A 13,840-nucleotide genomic window follows, 5' to 3' on the forward strand; every position below is an offset into this window, starting at 1 on the left:
CTAGGTTTCTGAGCATCGTTAATGTAGGATTTCGAAGGAAAAGCTGTAATTGACCTAGCCTGAAAAAACTACTAGCTACTAGTTTGCCATTTCAAAGCCTTGGAGAAAAGCACAAAACAGTATGACTTCTGTTTATTTCGTTTTCATGTGCCTATGCCTTTATGCTTATCTAATTTAATCTAACTTTAAATTTGTATTTCAGGCGAAATGTGAAGGTTGCCCCTTCCGTCATTTTGTGTTTATTTTGTGCTATTAGGATAAACAACCACACTCACAGACGCACTTGCTTTTATGCAGATATTCCCATCATGCACATACGCTATAGAGTGTTTTAATTAGAGGGCAGATGTCCAAACGGAGGGAGACTGGAGGCCAATTGTCCAAGCCATGATTAGATGCTTTACAGCTGGCTCAGTGCTCGCTCGGCTCTCAGGAGCCCCGCTGAGGGCATCAGCCTTCCCCTCAAATTCAGCCTCTTGTACTGTGCATGACAGCATCACATCCTCCACTGCATTAGGCTTATGAGTAGAGTTGGCAAAGCTTTTGAAATGTCTCTCTGTGGCTCAAACTACAATACATGATTGGACTTCTATTTAAAAATGCCTCTAAATTAAAGTGCATACTGATTTGATCCATTGTACGAGGAGTTTACTTTTAAGTGATGGTGGGACGAGAGGACCAGCCCTGTTGGCAAAGCAATGACTCCTGTGCCAATTTGTTAAATTAAAGCAAAATCTGGTTTAATCCGGTTTATGTTTAGAAGGAAACAGAATGACAAGGAATGCTGCAAGTATGAAGAGGCTTTTTTGTCTCCTTTACCTTCTTGCTGTCTTTGTTTCTCTCTCATTCATGCTATCACCGTTTAGCCTAATCTAGGTTTCCATACCAGTACCAAGGTAAAACATTTGTTCAATTCAGTTCAACTTCGATAAGTCGTACATATTTGCAATGAAATAAATGATGCAATGCATGTAGCCTTCAATCATGAACTAAAAATGCTGCACAATCTGATCAAGTTGTCTTATACAGAACACAGAAAGTTGACCAAACAGCGCCGGTGCCCATTCACTTCTATTATATGGACACAAAACCAATGCAAGTGAATGGATGCCGGTTAACAACATTCTTCCAAAAATTGTTTTGTCAAAGAAAGAATTAATCGAGGGTGAGTAAATGATGACTTCATTTTTATTTTTGGGTCACTTTTAGTGTTCATAACAGAATTGAAACCTAAAGCACAAATTTGAGATTTTGACCTGGTTCACATTCACACAACAAAAGTGTCCAAGAGTATTTCAATATTTTATCCGCACCAGTATAAACTCTGTAGGCTGTCTGTGGTATAGTATTAAGCAACCCGTCTCTTCAGTTTTCTCTGTCTATACTTTCGGTCCCCAGCAGGGCACAGCAAGGGGAATTGTTATCAGGGGAATATTTCATTACATGCTTAAAACAAAGCTTTTAGCACTAAGCATAAATTACACCCAAAGATGCAGCTAATAAGGCGACATTATTTTGCCTTCCCAGAATGCAAAGCATTGATATTCCTTGGACACCGCTTCTCTGTAGGTTCAGTGTGTAATGACACTTTTGTATTGGCTCTTTTTGAAGGTTGATTTCCTCCCAAGAGGATTTCATCCTTATTATCTATGATGTAAAATATTGTGAACTGGAGTCATATTTGCATATGTACAAAGGTACAGCACATTTACGTTGTGCATTTTATCTGTAAATGCATTCCCTGGGAATCAATTCTTAAAATGGTGTTGCTTGTGCCGTGCTCAGCTGAATGTCTTATGTCTTAAACATAGTCAGCGTTTGATGAAACCTCCCTAAAATTGTACCTTGAAACTTTTCTATGTAAGCTTACACCCCAATCTATTTCCACTTCCCCAACAATTTGCTTAAAGTGACAATGTGTGCTTGTGTTAGCTCTTCTGTGTAAGCTTCAGTATTCGTCAGTTTTTTTATGTGTTTATTGGGTGTCATCATCACCCCAAAAATTACATTTTGTAATTTCTTGGCATAATAGGAGGTCATATATTTGAATATGTGAAAGGGTGAATGTGATTTTAAGATTAATTTACTTAGATTTTGTGTGAAATGTAAGAGAACGGCTGCAGGCACCACATTTTGGCTCAGGGACCTGGATTGTTTATGACTTTAGCCAATCACGTGCTTACTATCAACGTCTGAAAGCGCTAATGGTCCTTGGGGCACATGGGTGGTAAAAGAGTTTTAACATGCACGGTAAGCTAAATAGGTAATGAAGAAATGGCAGAATAGGTGATTTATGGATGTTTAAACATACACGAGTAGACAAAAGAACTGGGAGATGTTAGACGATACGTGAGAGGTTGGACAACTAATTTGAATGTGATAAAGATGGATGAACCAAATGAAATGGTTAATGAGGAATAGGGTGGACATAATGTTGTGGCAGGTCTATCTGTGGTTTTGAAAAAAAAGAATTGTTTTTGCCCTTCATTTACTGAGGTATTGAAAGAGACAGGCCATCTGTTAGTGTTTATGTGTGTGAGAGAAACAGTTGCAGATGTGATTATGGGGTTAACAGACCTGTTAGAGCTTTTGCAGGTTAGAGTCGACAGAAAGATCTGAGAGAAAATTGTAAGGGAGAACGAAAGAAGAGGAGACTTTGAGAATACAAAAACAAAAGCTTTCTTCACAGAAAACAATATTTGAGACATTCTGTTCTCCATCTCTTTGTTTCTTTACAACTCAAATGCAGTTATGTTCTGGCAGCAATATGATATTTTTCATACGTTTAGATTATACAGCCGCGGAAATATTCAAAGACAGCTTTTCCTGAATTTACCGTTAATGTGTTCAGCTAAAATGAACACCACTAACCACTAGTATTCCTCCCAATTCTTTTTTTACTCACAGCTTTCATGTGTCTTGTCTTGCTGACAGGCTTTCATATTGCTGTTGGATGACTTTGTCACTCCTGAGGTGTGATTTTTTGTTGAAATTCAATAGACACTGGACTGGAATTGCCAAAAAGACATCTAGAAATGCTGATTAAATGAAAATCTGGAAGGGTCACTTAATGTTTTCCGCGGCTATATATTGACATTTATTAGCATAATACTCAATAGTCAAAACAATCCCCATTTTACCACCGAGAAAAGGGATTAAATTATTATCCTGTTTTTCTCAAGCACTGAACCATGCCCGTAAAATGGTAAAAAATGTAAATATATTTGGACAGAAAGTCCTTTCTCAGCAATACTGTATATATGTTTTCCACCCCATTAATCTAAACCACTGGTGGGAGCTCCATCCAGTGATAGCCTACAACATCAATTCTGTAAGTGTAAGCGGACGAATTAAAGTTTATTCTATAGTGTGGTATCGTTGTATGGTAAATAGGGTTTTGAATAATGACTGAATTTTAATCTGCCTGCTATTGGGCCTTTATGCAAAGTGCTTAATCCCAGGTTGTTCAGAGAAATTTTGTACTCTTCTACGTGTTATGTCAATTGCAAAATGTAAGTTACCAAACAGTTTATCCAAAGCGATTTACAGATGAGGAAACATTGGAAGCAATGATATGCAAAAAAATGCATAAATGCATCAAAACTAGTCCAGTAAAGCCTAGCACAGTATACAATACCATACAAAGAATGGTTGTAATCATTGTGGTAACTTTCTTCACGCCTTTCAACAAATAATCTGTTAATAATAATCAGATGGAGCAGAAACAGTGTGATGTAAAATATGTGTCTTCTAGACCTGGCAACAGGTTGTACAATCTCATCTGTCTATTCTATTGTAAGGAGGGCAGACCTCAAAATGCACAACACCCTGCCCTCTCAATAACAGTCTCAATAAGTCTTCTGCAAAACAGTCGATAAAGTCCATTGCTTTATGGCAAGCCTGTCATTATAATTATATTGCAATAGAGAGGAAATGTGAAAAAAATGAATTTGCTGTACCCTTTTCAAATCTGCCTTACCATCAGTTCTCAATCGAGCTATCCTGCACTTTCTCATTCGTCTTTAACATCCTCCTCCATCATCCTCATTCGTCTCTAAGAACTTTGATTTTTTTTGAAAACATTAAAGGTCCAGTGTATGAAATTTAGCGGCATCTAGTAGTGAGGTTGCGAATTACAACTAACGGCTTTCTCCACCCCTCCCCCTTCCTTTCTAAGCACTACGGTGGCTGACACAGCACTAATATATCGTCACGTCATCATCAAGAAATAGCTTATTCTAAGGTAATAAGAACATAACGCTTCATTATGTAAGGTCTTTGTACAGATTCTGATGTGTAGTTTTGGAAATGCACATCAAATGCTTAATCTACAGGCTAAATAGTTAGAAAATATTTCTTTAAGAACACAGTGGATGAAAATGCAGCGTTCTGATGTCCATGTAAACATAGTCAATGCCTACTACAGTACATACCCGTCATTACATTTTTTCATAATGCGTCGCGTGTGTCTGAGATGCCACAGTGCTTATTCCTTCATATTAGCCCAGCGTTCAGATTCGCTGCCCGTGCCGCCCATAAGCTGCTCATCATTGTTCTTTAATTAGAAAGCTGTTGTCGAGGGAGTGCCAGATCGAAACGCGTGCTTGCTTTTAAACAGCCAAAATTATGACTGAGCACTACACGCCTGACCTTATTTGATTGATAACCCCACCCAAGATGTGTCACCATTCATCATGAGGGAGGACAGCCAACATGCCTGTGTGTCTGTACTGCCCCAAGCTGCTCGGTTCTGCTTCCATTGTCTCTTGTGTGTGTATGTGTGTTTCGAGTAGAGAGCAGGTGGTGAAATTTGGAGAACATGAGCAGCTCATAAATGATGTGCGTCTTCGTACCGCTGCCTTGCCTGGATGCATCACGGCTATGATCTTTATAGCCGCACACCCTCGGTTGTCTCTCATACACAGTTTGTTTGGACAAACAGACAGATGCCTAAGACACTTACAAGACTGCGCTCAAGTGCATAAACAGGTCGAAGACATATCAGATTTTAGACTGAGATGGAATTACTCTTCTCTAATCAAAATTAAAGCTCAGGGCATTTATTATCTGTAGGGTGATTATATAGATTGCATTACTGGTGTTGCAATGCTCATTGAAAGGTTTTCGATTTGATGGGCATGAGATATAACATTACATAACTGCTCTGAGGATTACTTTACATGGGATGGATTATATATATTTGTTTGTGTATTCTGTGACCTCAATATCTCCAGTTTAAATACATTGGTGTGCTTATCACTTTCATTTAAAAACATGGTGCATGAACTCCTGTGTGTGTGTACAGGTTGGGGACTGAACATACATATTAAAATGCAAAAAGGTTTTTGTTTTGGCTAGGTTCAGGGGTAGAATGAGGATTAGAGAATATACAGTTTGTATGGTATTATCATTGTGTCTACGAAATGTCGTCACCATGCAGAAAAACAATGTGCAGTTTGGCTTTGTGTGTGTCACTGTCTCTTATAGTCTTTGCCCAAAGTAATTTTTTAAATTTAGGTTCATTAAAGTTCGTTTACTCACCGTCTTGTCATATGAAACCCCCCGTATGACTTTCTTTCTTCTTCAGAACACAAAAGAAGATATTTTGAAGAATGTTGGTAACCGACAAATGGTGGGACCCACTTCTATTGTATAGACACAGAACCAATGGGTACCATCATAGTTCAACATTATTCAAAATATATTATTTTGTGATCTGAAGACGAAATAAAGGTTTCCTTTGACAAGAGGTGATGATAACAGATTTTTGGGTGAACTATCCTTTATATTACTGCAGAAAATATTCATTTTAAATAAATAAAAAATACATATTGTTAACTGGCCCATTGGAAAATATCCCAGTTCCAAGAGCTTCCAGTGTCTAGACACATGGGTGGGCTCCAGGTACAAAGATTTGTCTAGAATTTGTAGTAGTATGAGAAACTGTAACAGTAATGCTTTGCTTCGCAAGCACCACTAATGAAGTCTTGAATAATGAAATGCTAACAGTAATGGAATTCATCCATCCTTCCCTCTGATCGTGTAATTATATGTTGGCGTGTAGCATTTATCTTTATTAATCAGCCTGTGTTAGTGTGTGAGTCGCATTAATGAAACCGTGTACGCGGTTGAACATTCTGAACACGTTGGTCCTCGCTTCATTTCAATTAGCACGATCCACAACCTGCTTATCATCATAAGCAAGAGCTACAGGATGTTAAATGTGGAGTTTTTATTAGACTCTGATTGAGGTGTGTGTGTGTTTGTGCAGGTGATGAGAAGGTGTTTCTCCTTGCACTCATGGAAGGTGAACACACCAATATTGAGAGCATGAAACAAAGAATCTGTGATCCTGAGTTGAGAGGAATCTCTATGCTCTCAGTGTAATTTAAGGCTTCTCTCAACATATACTGTCTTAACATACACCAAGGCGTTCTTTGCTAATGAAAACGCTGACAGAAATGAAGGTAGAGTGTTTTGAGATGTGCACTTAGATAAGGCGCTCACCAATGCTACAATTTGTAAAGCGGAGAACACACTCATCGTTTTATTGCCGACACATTCAGCTTAATGAAAGTCTCTGTAACAAATATCGTAAACTGTCACTGTCCAGCTTAAGCCGTCTGTAAAAGTGCTGATGTGTCACTGTGCTGCAATTTGTATTCAATCTGATTTCTTATTTTCGATTGTATTTTATTTACAATAGTCTACACTTTTGTGCTCCATTGCACATTGTGCTAGTTAACTTAAAGGCCCCAAATGTAGCCATTTTACAACATGTAATATAAATCTTAGGAGTCCTCAGAATGTGTATAAAAGGTTTCAGCTCAAAATACACCAAAGATCATGTATTATACTGTGTCCATTTTTGCTCGTGAGGAAAAAACGGCTGTTTTGGTGTGTGTCTCTTTAAATGCAGAAAGCGCAGGGCTGTGTGAGTCCGTGCTTCCAACAACAAAATTGAAGAGAATGGTCATTAAGCGAATGAGAAACACGGTCTCATCTTTAATAACATTAAAAGCACATTGTTTAATACACCGGACAAACTCATCATATGTTTAAAAACTGAAAACACAACCCGTTATGAATCCAGCATTTTACTAACATTCGTTTGGGAAGCATCCCGGTGTAAAGTTACTTCATCTGATGTCTTCTGCACATTCAGATGAGAAATAAAACTAATCCACAGCGTGGATTACACACACTCGCACACTCCTGAGACACAGATATGTTAAAACAACATTTAAAAGTGAATTGTCTGGATTAGGGGGGCTTTAAAGTGGCAGGATCTATTGACAGAAATGCAATATAATATACATAACTATGTCTTCAGAGGTGTATAAAGACCTTAAATAATGAAGCGTTATGTTTTATTACCTTAGAATGAGCTATTTCTATCTACACACACAGCGGAAGACATCTTAGTTCTGTGTCAGCCATCAAAGCGCTTCAAAAGGGAGTGGGGAGAGTTAGAGTGAACTATTGGTTGCAATTTGCAACCTCACCGCTAGATGCAGCTAAAATCTACACGTTGCTTCTTTAATTTATAATTTGAGGTGACGTGCATGTTTTCTATTGATCATGGCAGCAGTTATCCATCAAATGATGGAGAAAGAATTATAACAGAACACGTCAGGGCATGTGGATCTGCATTTTTAATAAGACCATTCGGTTCCATTGGTCGAAAGAGTTTTTATTGGCACTCAGCACAGGTTGTTTTGTGTCTGTTTGTAGCATTACATAATTTGCATAATTTTCTAATAACGCAACATAATGCACATAAACAAAAGTGAGAGCATTTCCCAATTCTCTTATTTTCTGTGTCCTTCCTTTACTACATTCTCTTCAGCTTTCCTTTTCCTGTGTGTGTGTGTGTGTGTGTGTGTGCGTGCGTGCGTGTGAGTCAGGCAAAAGCAATAAAACACATAGCTGACAAGATCATAATTGAACGTCTGGATTCATTTCAAGAACACACAAAAAAATCTAGTAAGAGCACAGCAAAGAAATGGAATGAAATGGAGGGCATGGAAAATTTACTAGCGGTATGAAAGGGTGACAGAAAGATGTAGAGAGAGAATGATGGCGAGAGGAAGAGCAAGTGGAGAGCTTTTCAAAGCCAGAGGGCAGGAAAACGTGTGTTTTCTCTGGAGGATTTCAGATTTCAACTCATGAATAACCCGAGGTACAGTAAAGGATGGAGAGAAACACGAGGAGAGGAAAACCACTCCGAGGAGCTGAAGGGAAAGAAGGAAGATTAACTGTGAAAGGCACTTAAGATTTAGGATTTATAAAGGAATGGAAGTGTGAATGTTTGCTTGTTCTCACAGAGGACTTAGCGTGTGTCTTTTTGTAAATCTCAACATCACCAGAAGTTTTTTTTAAATGTATTTGCTCATTTTTGTGTCTTTCTCTTGCTCTGTCTCTTTCACGGTGTGTTTCTAATATAAAATATGATGAGGGGCTATTGATTAATCCTGCTTTAATTTAAAGTATCTGTCAGTTTTAATTGAACAAAGATGAATACATTTCTCTGGTTAATGAAGTCAGCAGAAGTGACACTGTGAGGAATTACAGCCGTAATAAAAGTGAATTATAAGTCTGTGACCACTGATATAAATATACAGATACAGTGTTTTTGTGCATCACCGACTCTATATTTTCCCTTCTGTGTTTTTTCGTACCATATAGTTTAATACAGTAGTTCTCATACTGGGGACCCCAAAATGGATCCAGGGGGACGACAGATTTTGTGGCATTTTATATAATATGAAAATATATCATATATTTTATGCAACCAAACATAAAAAACAAGACCACCAAACGAAAGAATTGATGTTCCTGAATATGTTTCTGTCTTAATTAAAATGATAAATTTAAGATTAAACATTTTTATTTGGGGGGGCAATGGACTATTAACAAAGGGCGCCTTACAACGAAGTTTAAGAATCACTGGTTAAATATATATATGCTATTGGTAAGGGCCAGAAATCTTCTAGTAGGTTTTGATCAAATTACCTGGACTTCTATTCTGTGCAGCAATTTATTTATGTCATTTACTGAATTTAACCCAAAAATAGAATATAAAGGGATGGTGTACCGGACAGGGATTATCTTAAAACATGAAATGAAGTCCTTTTTAAAAGACATACACAGTTTGATTTAAAACATGTAATTGTTGAAGTGAACATTAGCTAAGATTCAAAAATGCTGTTGATGTATTATTGCTCATTGTCAGGTCATGTTAACTAAAGCTGCAGACTGGAAACCTATTTTAAGGTGTTACCAAATTTTCATATCTGAAACTAAATTCTCAAAATGTAATGTATTTGTACTGTAAAGTAATTATGTAATTGCAATTTTATAAAATGTTTATTAAACATTTTACAATGATGATTGGTTAGAGCATCTCTAAATCTGGGTGTACAAGCTCCACCCTGTCCCTTATGTGAACCTCACCTCTGAACCATGGGTACTGAATGACCACTGCTGTACATCTTTCTCAGTGATGATAGATGTTCCCACTTTGTTTTTTAATTTAAAAGCAATTTCACTAAATCCTGTACTTACAGCTTCCGCTCAATAGCATTGTTTACATTGGCACCACATATCGTCATTAATAATGTATGAATTTAGGATGCATTGGGTGTGTTATTATGTCAGTTATGTCAATTAAACAAAGATATTCGGTATTCACAGTCACTGTGTGTAAAACCGAGATTATGCAAGTGTGTTACAGAATGACATATTCTCATGTGTTAATGAGTTTGTTAAATGGGTTTATAGTATGAAATGGATTCACAGATCAAATGAATTGTATAACATGGTGTTTATAAACTATATCTGAACTTCTTTCACTGCTTATCTGTCTACAGGAAGATAATCAAGGTGAAGATTATAGATGATGAAGAGTATGAAAAGAACAAGACCTTCAGCATTGAGTTAGGAGAGCCGGTGTTACTTGAGATTGGACAAAAACATGGTAAAGTGACTTGTGAATATGTCTGTGTGAATACTTGTGCATATATGTGTATTATATACTGTACTGTAGATGTTTTCGAGATTCCCTTTAATTACAAGCAGCTTTACAGACAAGCATTGCGATATTTATGTTGCATCTAAAACTTCAAAAATAACACATCGAAGCATAAAAAAGCATAACACTTGCATTTACATTTAGTCATTTAGGAGAAGCTTTTATTTAAAGCAACACTTGGGAGTTTTTGCTACCTAAGCAGCCCTCTATCAACTGAATTCACTTGTAACTTTGGTGTGCGGGTAGGTACATAAGCCCCGCCCATCACCTGCTTTACGGCATACGTCACGTTTTACTCGTAGCCTGGGTGAAGTTAGCTAACAATGAAACGATCTAGTTCAACGCAAGTCTACAAACCATCACCATGGCAGAGCCAGCAAAAAATACACAAAGGGAAAGAGAGAGAGTGATCGGACATGAACCCGAACACGAGTCGATATCTGACGGATTTACACTTTGTTGCACGAACTGCAAGAGGCAACGGGTTGCAAAACGGATGGGGACCTTTTTCATATAAAGTATTATATGAGCTAATTAGTTATTAGGCTGTGCTTAGGTTGTTTATTGGCGCACTACCGTAACTGGTTCACAATTTATAACCGCATGGTAGGCTAGAGATAATGCCGGGTCTCAATAGGTTATGTAGCATATAGTTATAAAGGACGAATACCAAACCAAAATAAATGTTTTATGGTCAAAAGTTGCTCATTCCTTAGTTCACACACGTAGTTAAATGTTATCAGTATCTTTAGTTATTATGCTAGGCACTATTCCCGCAGCGAGTTGGATAATTTAGTGTAATTTAGTGATTGCACCGATTACACAAAGCAAAATGCCTGGTTACGAGTGTGTTTCCGAAAATATGACTACAGAAAATTATTTTTGCTGGTTATTAAACACATTAACGTCCATGCACACAGTTTATGAAGTGACATGATGTAACAGCTGTTTCTGCTTAGTCAACAAACTCACGTGTGCATGTGCTGCCCACAGGGAACCTTATTATATTATATATATACACTCACCTAAAGGATTATTAGGAACACCTGTTCAATTTCTCATTAATGCAATTATCTAATCAACCAATCACATGGCAGTTGCTTCAATGCATTTAGGGGTGTGGTCCTGGTCAAGACAATCTCCTGAACTCCAAACTGAATGTCAGAATGGGAAAGAAAGGTGATTTAAGCAATTCGAGCGTGGCATTGTTGTTGGTGCCAGACTGGCTGGTTGATGCTAGAGGTCAGAGGAGAATAGAAAAAAAGAGGCTACAATTTGCATGAGCTCACCAAAATTGGACAGTTGAAGACTGGAAAAATGTTGTCTGGTCTGATGAGTCTCGATTTCTGTTGAGACATTCAGATGGTAGAGTCAGAATTTGGCGTAAACAGAATGAGAACATGGATCCATCATGCCTTATTACCACTGTGCAGGCTGGTGGTGGTGTAATGGTGTGGGTAATGTTTTCAAGTGTCTGTCAAATGAATAAATGTAAATGCAATATGGGCCAACATTTCTAAAGAACCAACAATTTAACAAATAAGAATTGTCATTTGAATTTCGCTGCGTCTTTAAAGCCTGAGTAAATATGTAATGTTCTTTTAAGCTTAAAGACTCGATTTTATTAGAAGGAAAATATATTATCTCTGTCCGTCCTGATTGGTTAACATCCTCTGGCTTTTTAAATAAAAATTTTAATTTGATAAATCTATAAAATGTTCTTTATATCAAACCTCAGTAGTGACCAAGTCATCCAAAAGCAACGTGAAAGACTGACAGCATGACAAGACAAAACTGTGAGAAAAATTGAGGTTATCACATAATAATTTTTTGTATATAAATTATATATATACATTTTAACTAAATACATGTAATAATATTACTGTTGTAGTGCTTAAAAGTGAATATAAACGTTGTAGTTTTTGAGGTCTGAAAAAGTACAGAGCCCCTTTTCTGTCATTTTTTTGCAAATAAATGCAAATAGAAACAATATTTTATTTGCAATTCAGGCAAAATATTGCTGGTAGTTTACAGAATAAATCAACAGAAAAATGAAAATAATTTTGAAAAGGTCTCTTACATTTTTCCGTGGCTCTATAATTTTACAGTAAAGCATTATTCACAAATACCTGCAGACTGTGAAATACATTACCTCCAGAAAGAATCGCCCGTCTCTGTGTCAGCTCAAGTTAGCAGTGTGACTGGAGGCTATCACTATTCCCTATGTTATTTATGCAGCCTTTTCCAGCAAAGACTGGAATCTCAAATGCCTTACTTCACAATTCAATTATCATAATCACATTCATAAGATTTATGGAATAAAGTATGAAGTTGAGGAAAGCGTATCTCTCCATCAAGCAATTTCGCTCGTTGCCTTTAGTCATTGTTGCAGTTTCACCGTTTCTTATTCACTCTGACCATCTTCATAATAAGGCTGGGTGATGTATTACGTATGTACATATTAGATATTATTGAAACTGTGATGAAGATACACAATTACAGAATATCATAAATATTGAATATTGCTGAAAATGAAGATTAATAGGCAATTTCACTCCTTTTTTTACGCCTCACGAGTAGCGAAAACATCTCTTGTCATTATTCATAATTATCAAAATGGACAGCAAGTGACACAATTCTAGTGCAGAAATATATATATTCAATTTGGATAACATCTCTCCAAATTCTTGTTATAATCAATATACTTTATATATGGAGTTATTTTAAGTATAATTTTAAGTGTATGACTTAATTAATAAGTAAATACCTTAATAAATGAGAAAGTGGTCCAATGTGGCCCCCTAGATGTACCTTAAGCAATAATATTATTCCAATATTGTCCATTTTTCGATAACGTGTTTCTCTTTTGGTTTATGTTTGTGTACTTTAGGAGACTCGAATGAGAATAAGCCAGATATAGGGGCGGAGGAGGAAGTGGCAAAGATGGGATGTCCCAGTCTAGGAGAACATACCAGGTTGGAGGTGGTAATTGAAGAGTCCTATGAGTTTAAGGTAAAACAGATAAATGTAAGATAAAATAAGGGATCAGAATGAAAACAAAACGCTTTATTTGGTTTGGTGTGTGTTGTAGAATACAGTGGATAAGCTCATTAAGAAGACTAACCTGGCTCTGGTTGTGGGCAGCAGTAGCTGGCGAGAGCAGTTTGTTAGTGCTGTTACTGTAAGCGCAGGTATGCAACTTCCTGCTTGTTCATCCTTACACCCCGTGCAATGTTAGATCTACACTAGAATCGTTCAAGCATGTTTTTATTTCAAGTCACGTCTGCTTCACTATGACTCATTAGGGGACGACGATGAGGAAGAGAGCGGTGAAGAGCGTCTTCCATCCTGCTTTGACTACATCATGCATTTTCTCACGGTCTTCTGGAAGGTTCTCTTTGCATTTGTGCCACCCACGGAGTACTGGAACGGATGGGCGTGCTTCATTGTGTCCATCTGTCTGATTGGCGTGTTGACAGCAATCACGGGTGATCTCGCTTCACACTTCGGCTGCACCGTTGGCCTGAAAGATTCGGTCACTGCTGTGGTGTTTGTTGCTCTCGGGACCTCTGTTCCAGGTTGGTGATAAATGTGATCAAATGCAATTACTTGTGAACATATTTTAAATAATACCAAAATAAAGTGCAAGAGTGATTGATTTTCAACAGTAACTTATGTTTATTTACAGATCTATGAGTTTTTTTTAATCCATCAAATTAATCAGACGGCTTGAAATCAATCGTTTTTTTGTCATTTTATTGTTATTAATCACAGTGCTTCATGGGATTGTATGTCATTGTTGTGAGC

General features: G+C 37.2%; 1 protein-coding gene across 1 annotated transcript in view; it reads left to right on the plus strand.

Annotated features, from left to right (window-relative positions):
- Positions 1 to 13,840, plus strand: part of slc8a4b (solute carrier family 8 member 4b) — a 39,225-nt gene that overhangs the window by 22,822 nt on the left and 2,563 nt on the right. Inside the window, exons 5-8 of the mRNA XM_079475701.1 lie at positions 9,873 to 9,979; positions 12,924 to 13,045; positions 13,125 to 13,224; positions 13,339 to 13,611. Coding sequence (XP_079331827.1) covers positions 9,873 to 9,979; positions 12,924 to 13,045; positions 13,125 to 13,224; positions 13,339 to 13,611 — 602 coding nt within the window. The remainder of the gene's footprint in view (positions 1 to 9,872; positions 9,980 to 12,923; positions 13,046 to 13,124; positions 13,225 to 13,338; positions 13,612 to 13,840) is intronic.

This window comes from Barbatula barbatula (genome assembly GCF_947034865.1).
Source record: "Barbatula barbatula genome assembly, chromosome: 1".
NCBI lineage: Eukaryota > Metazoa > Chordata > Actinopteri > Cypriniformes > Nemacheilidae > Barbatula > Barbatula barbatula.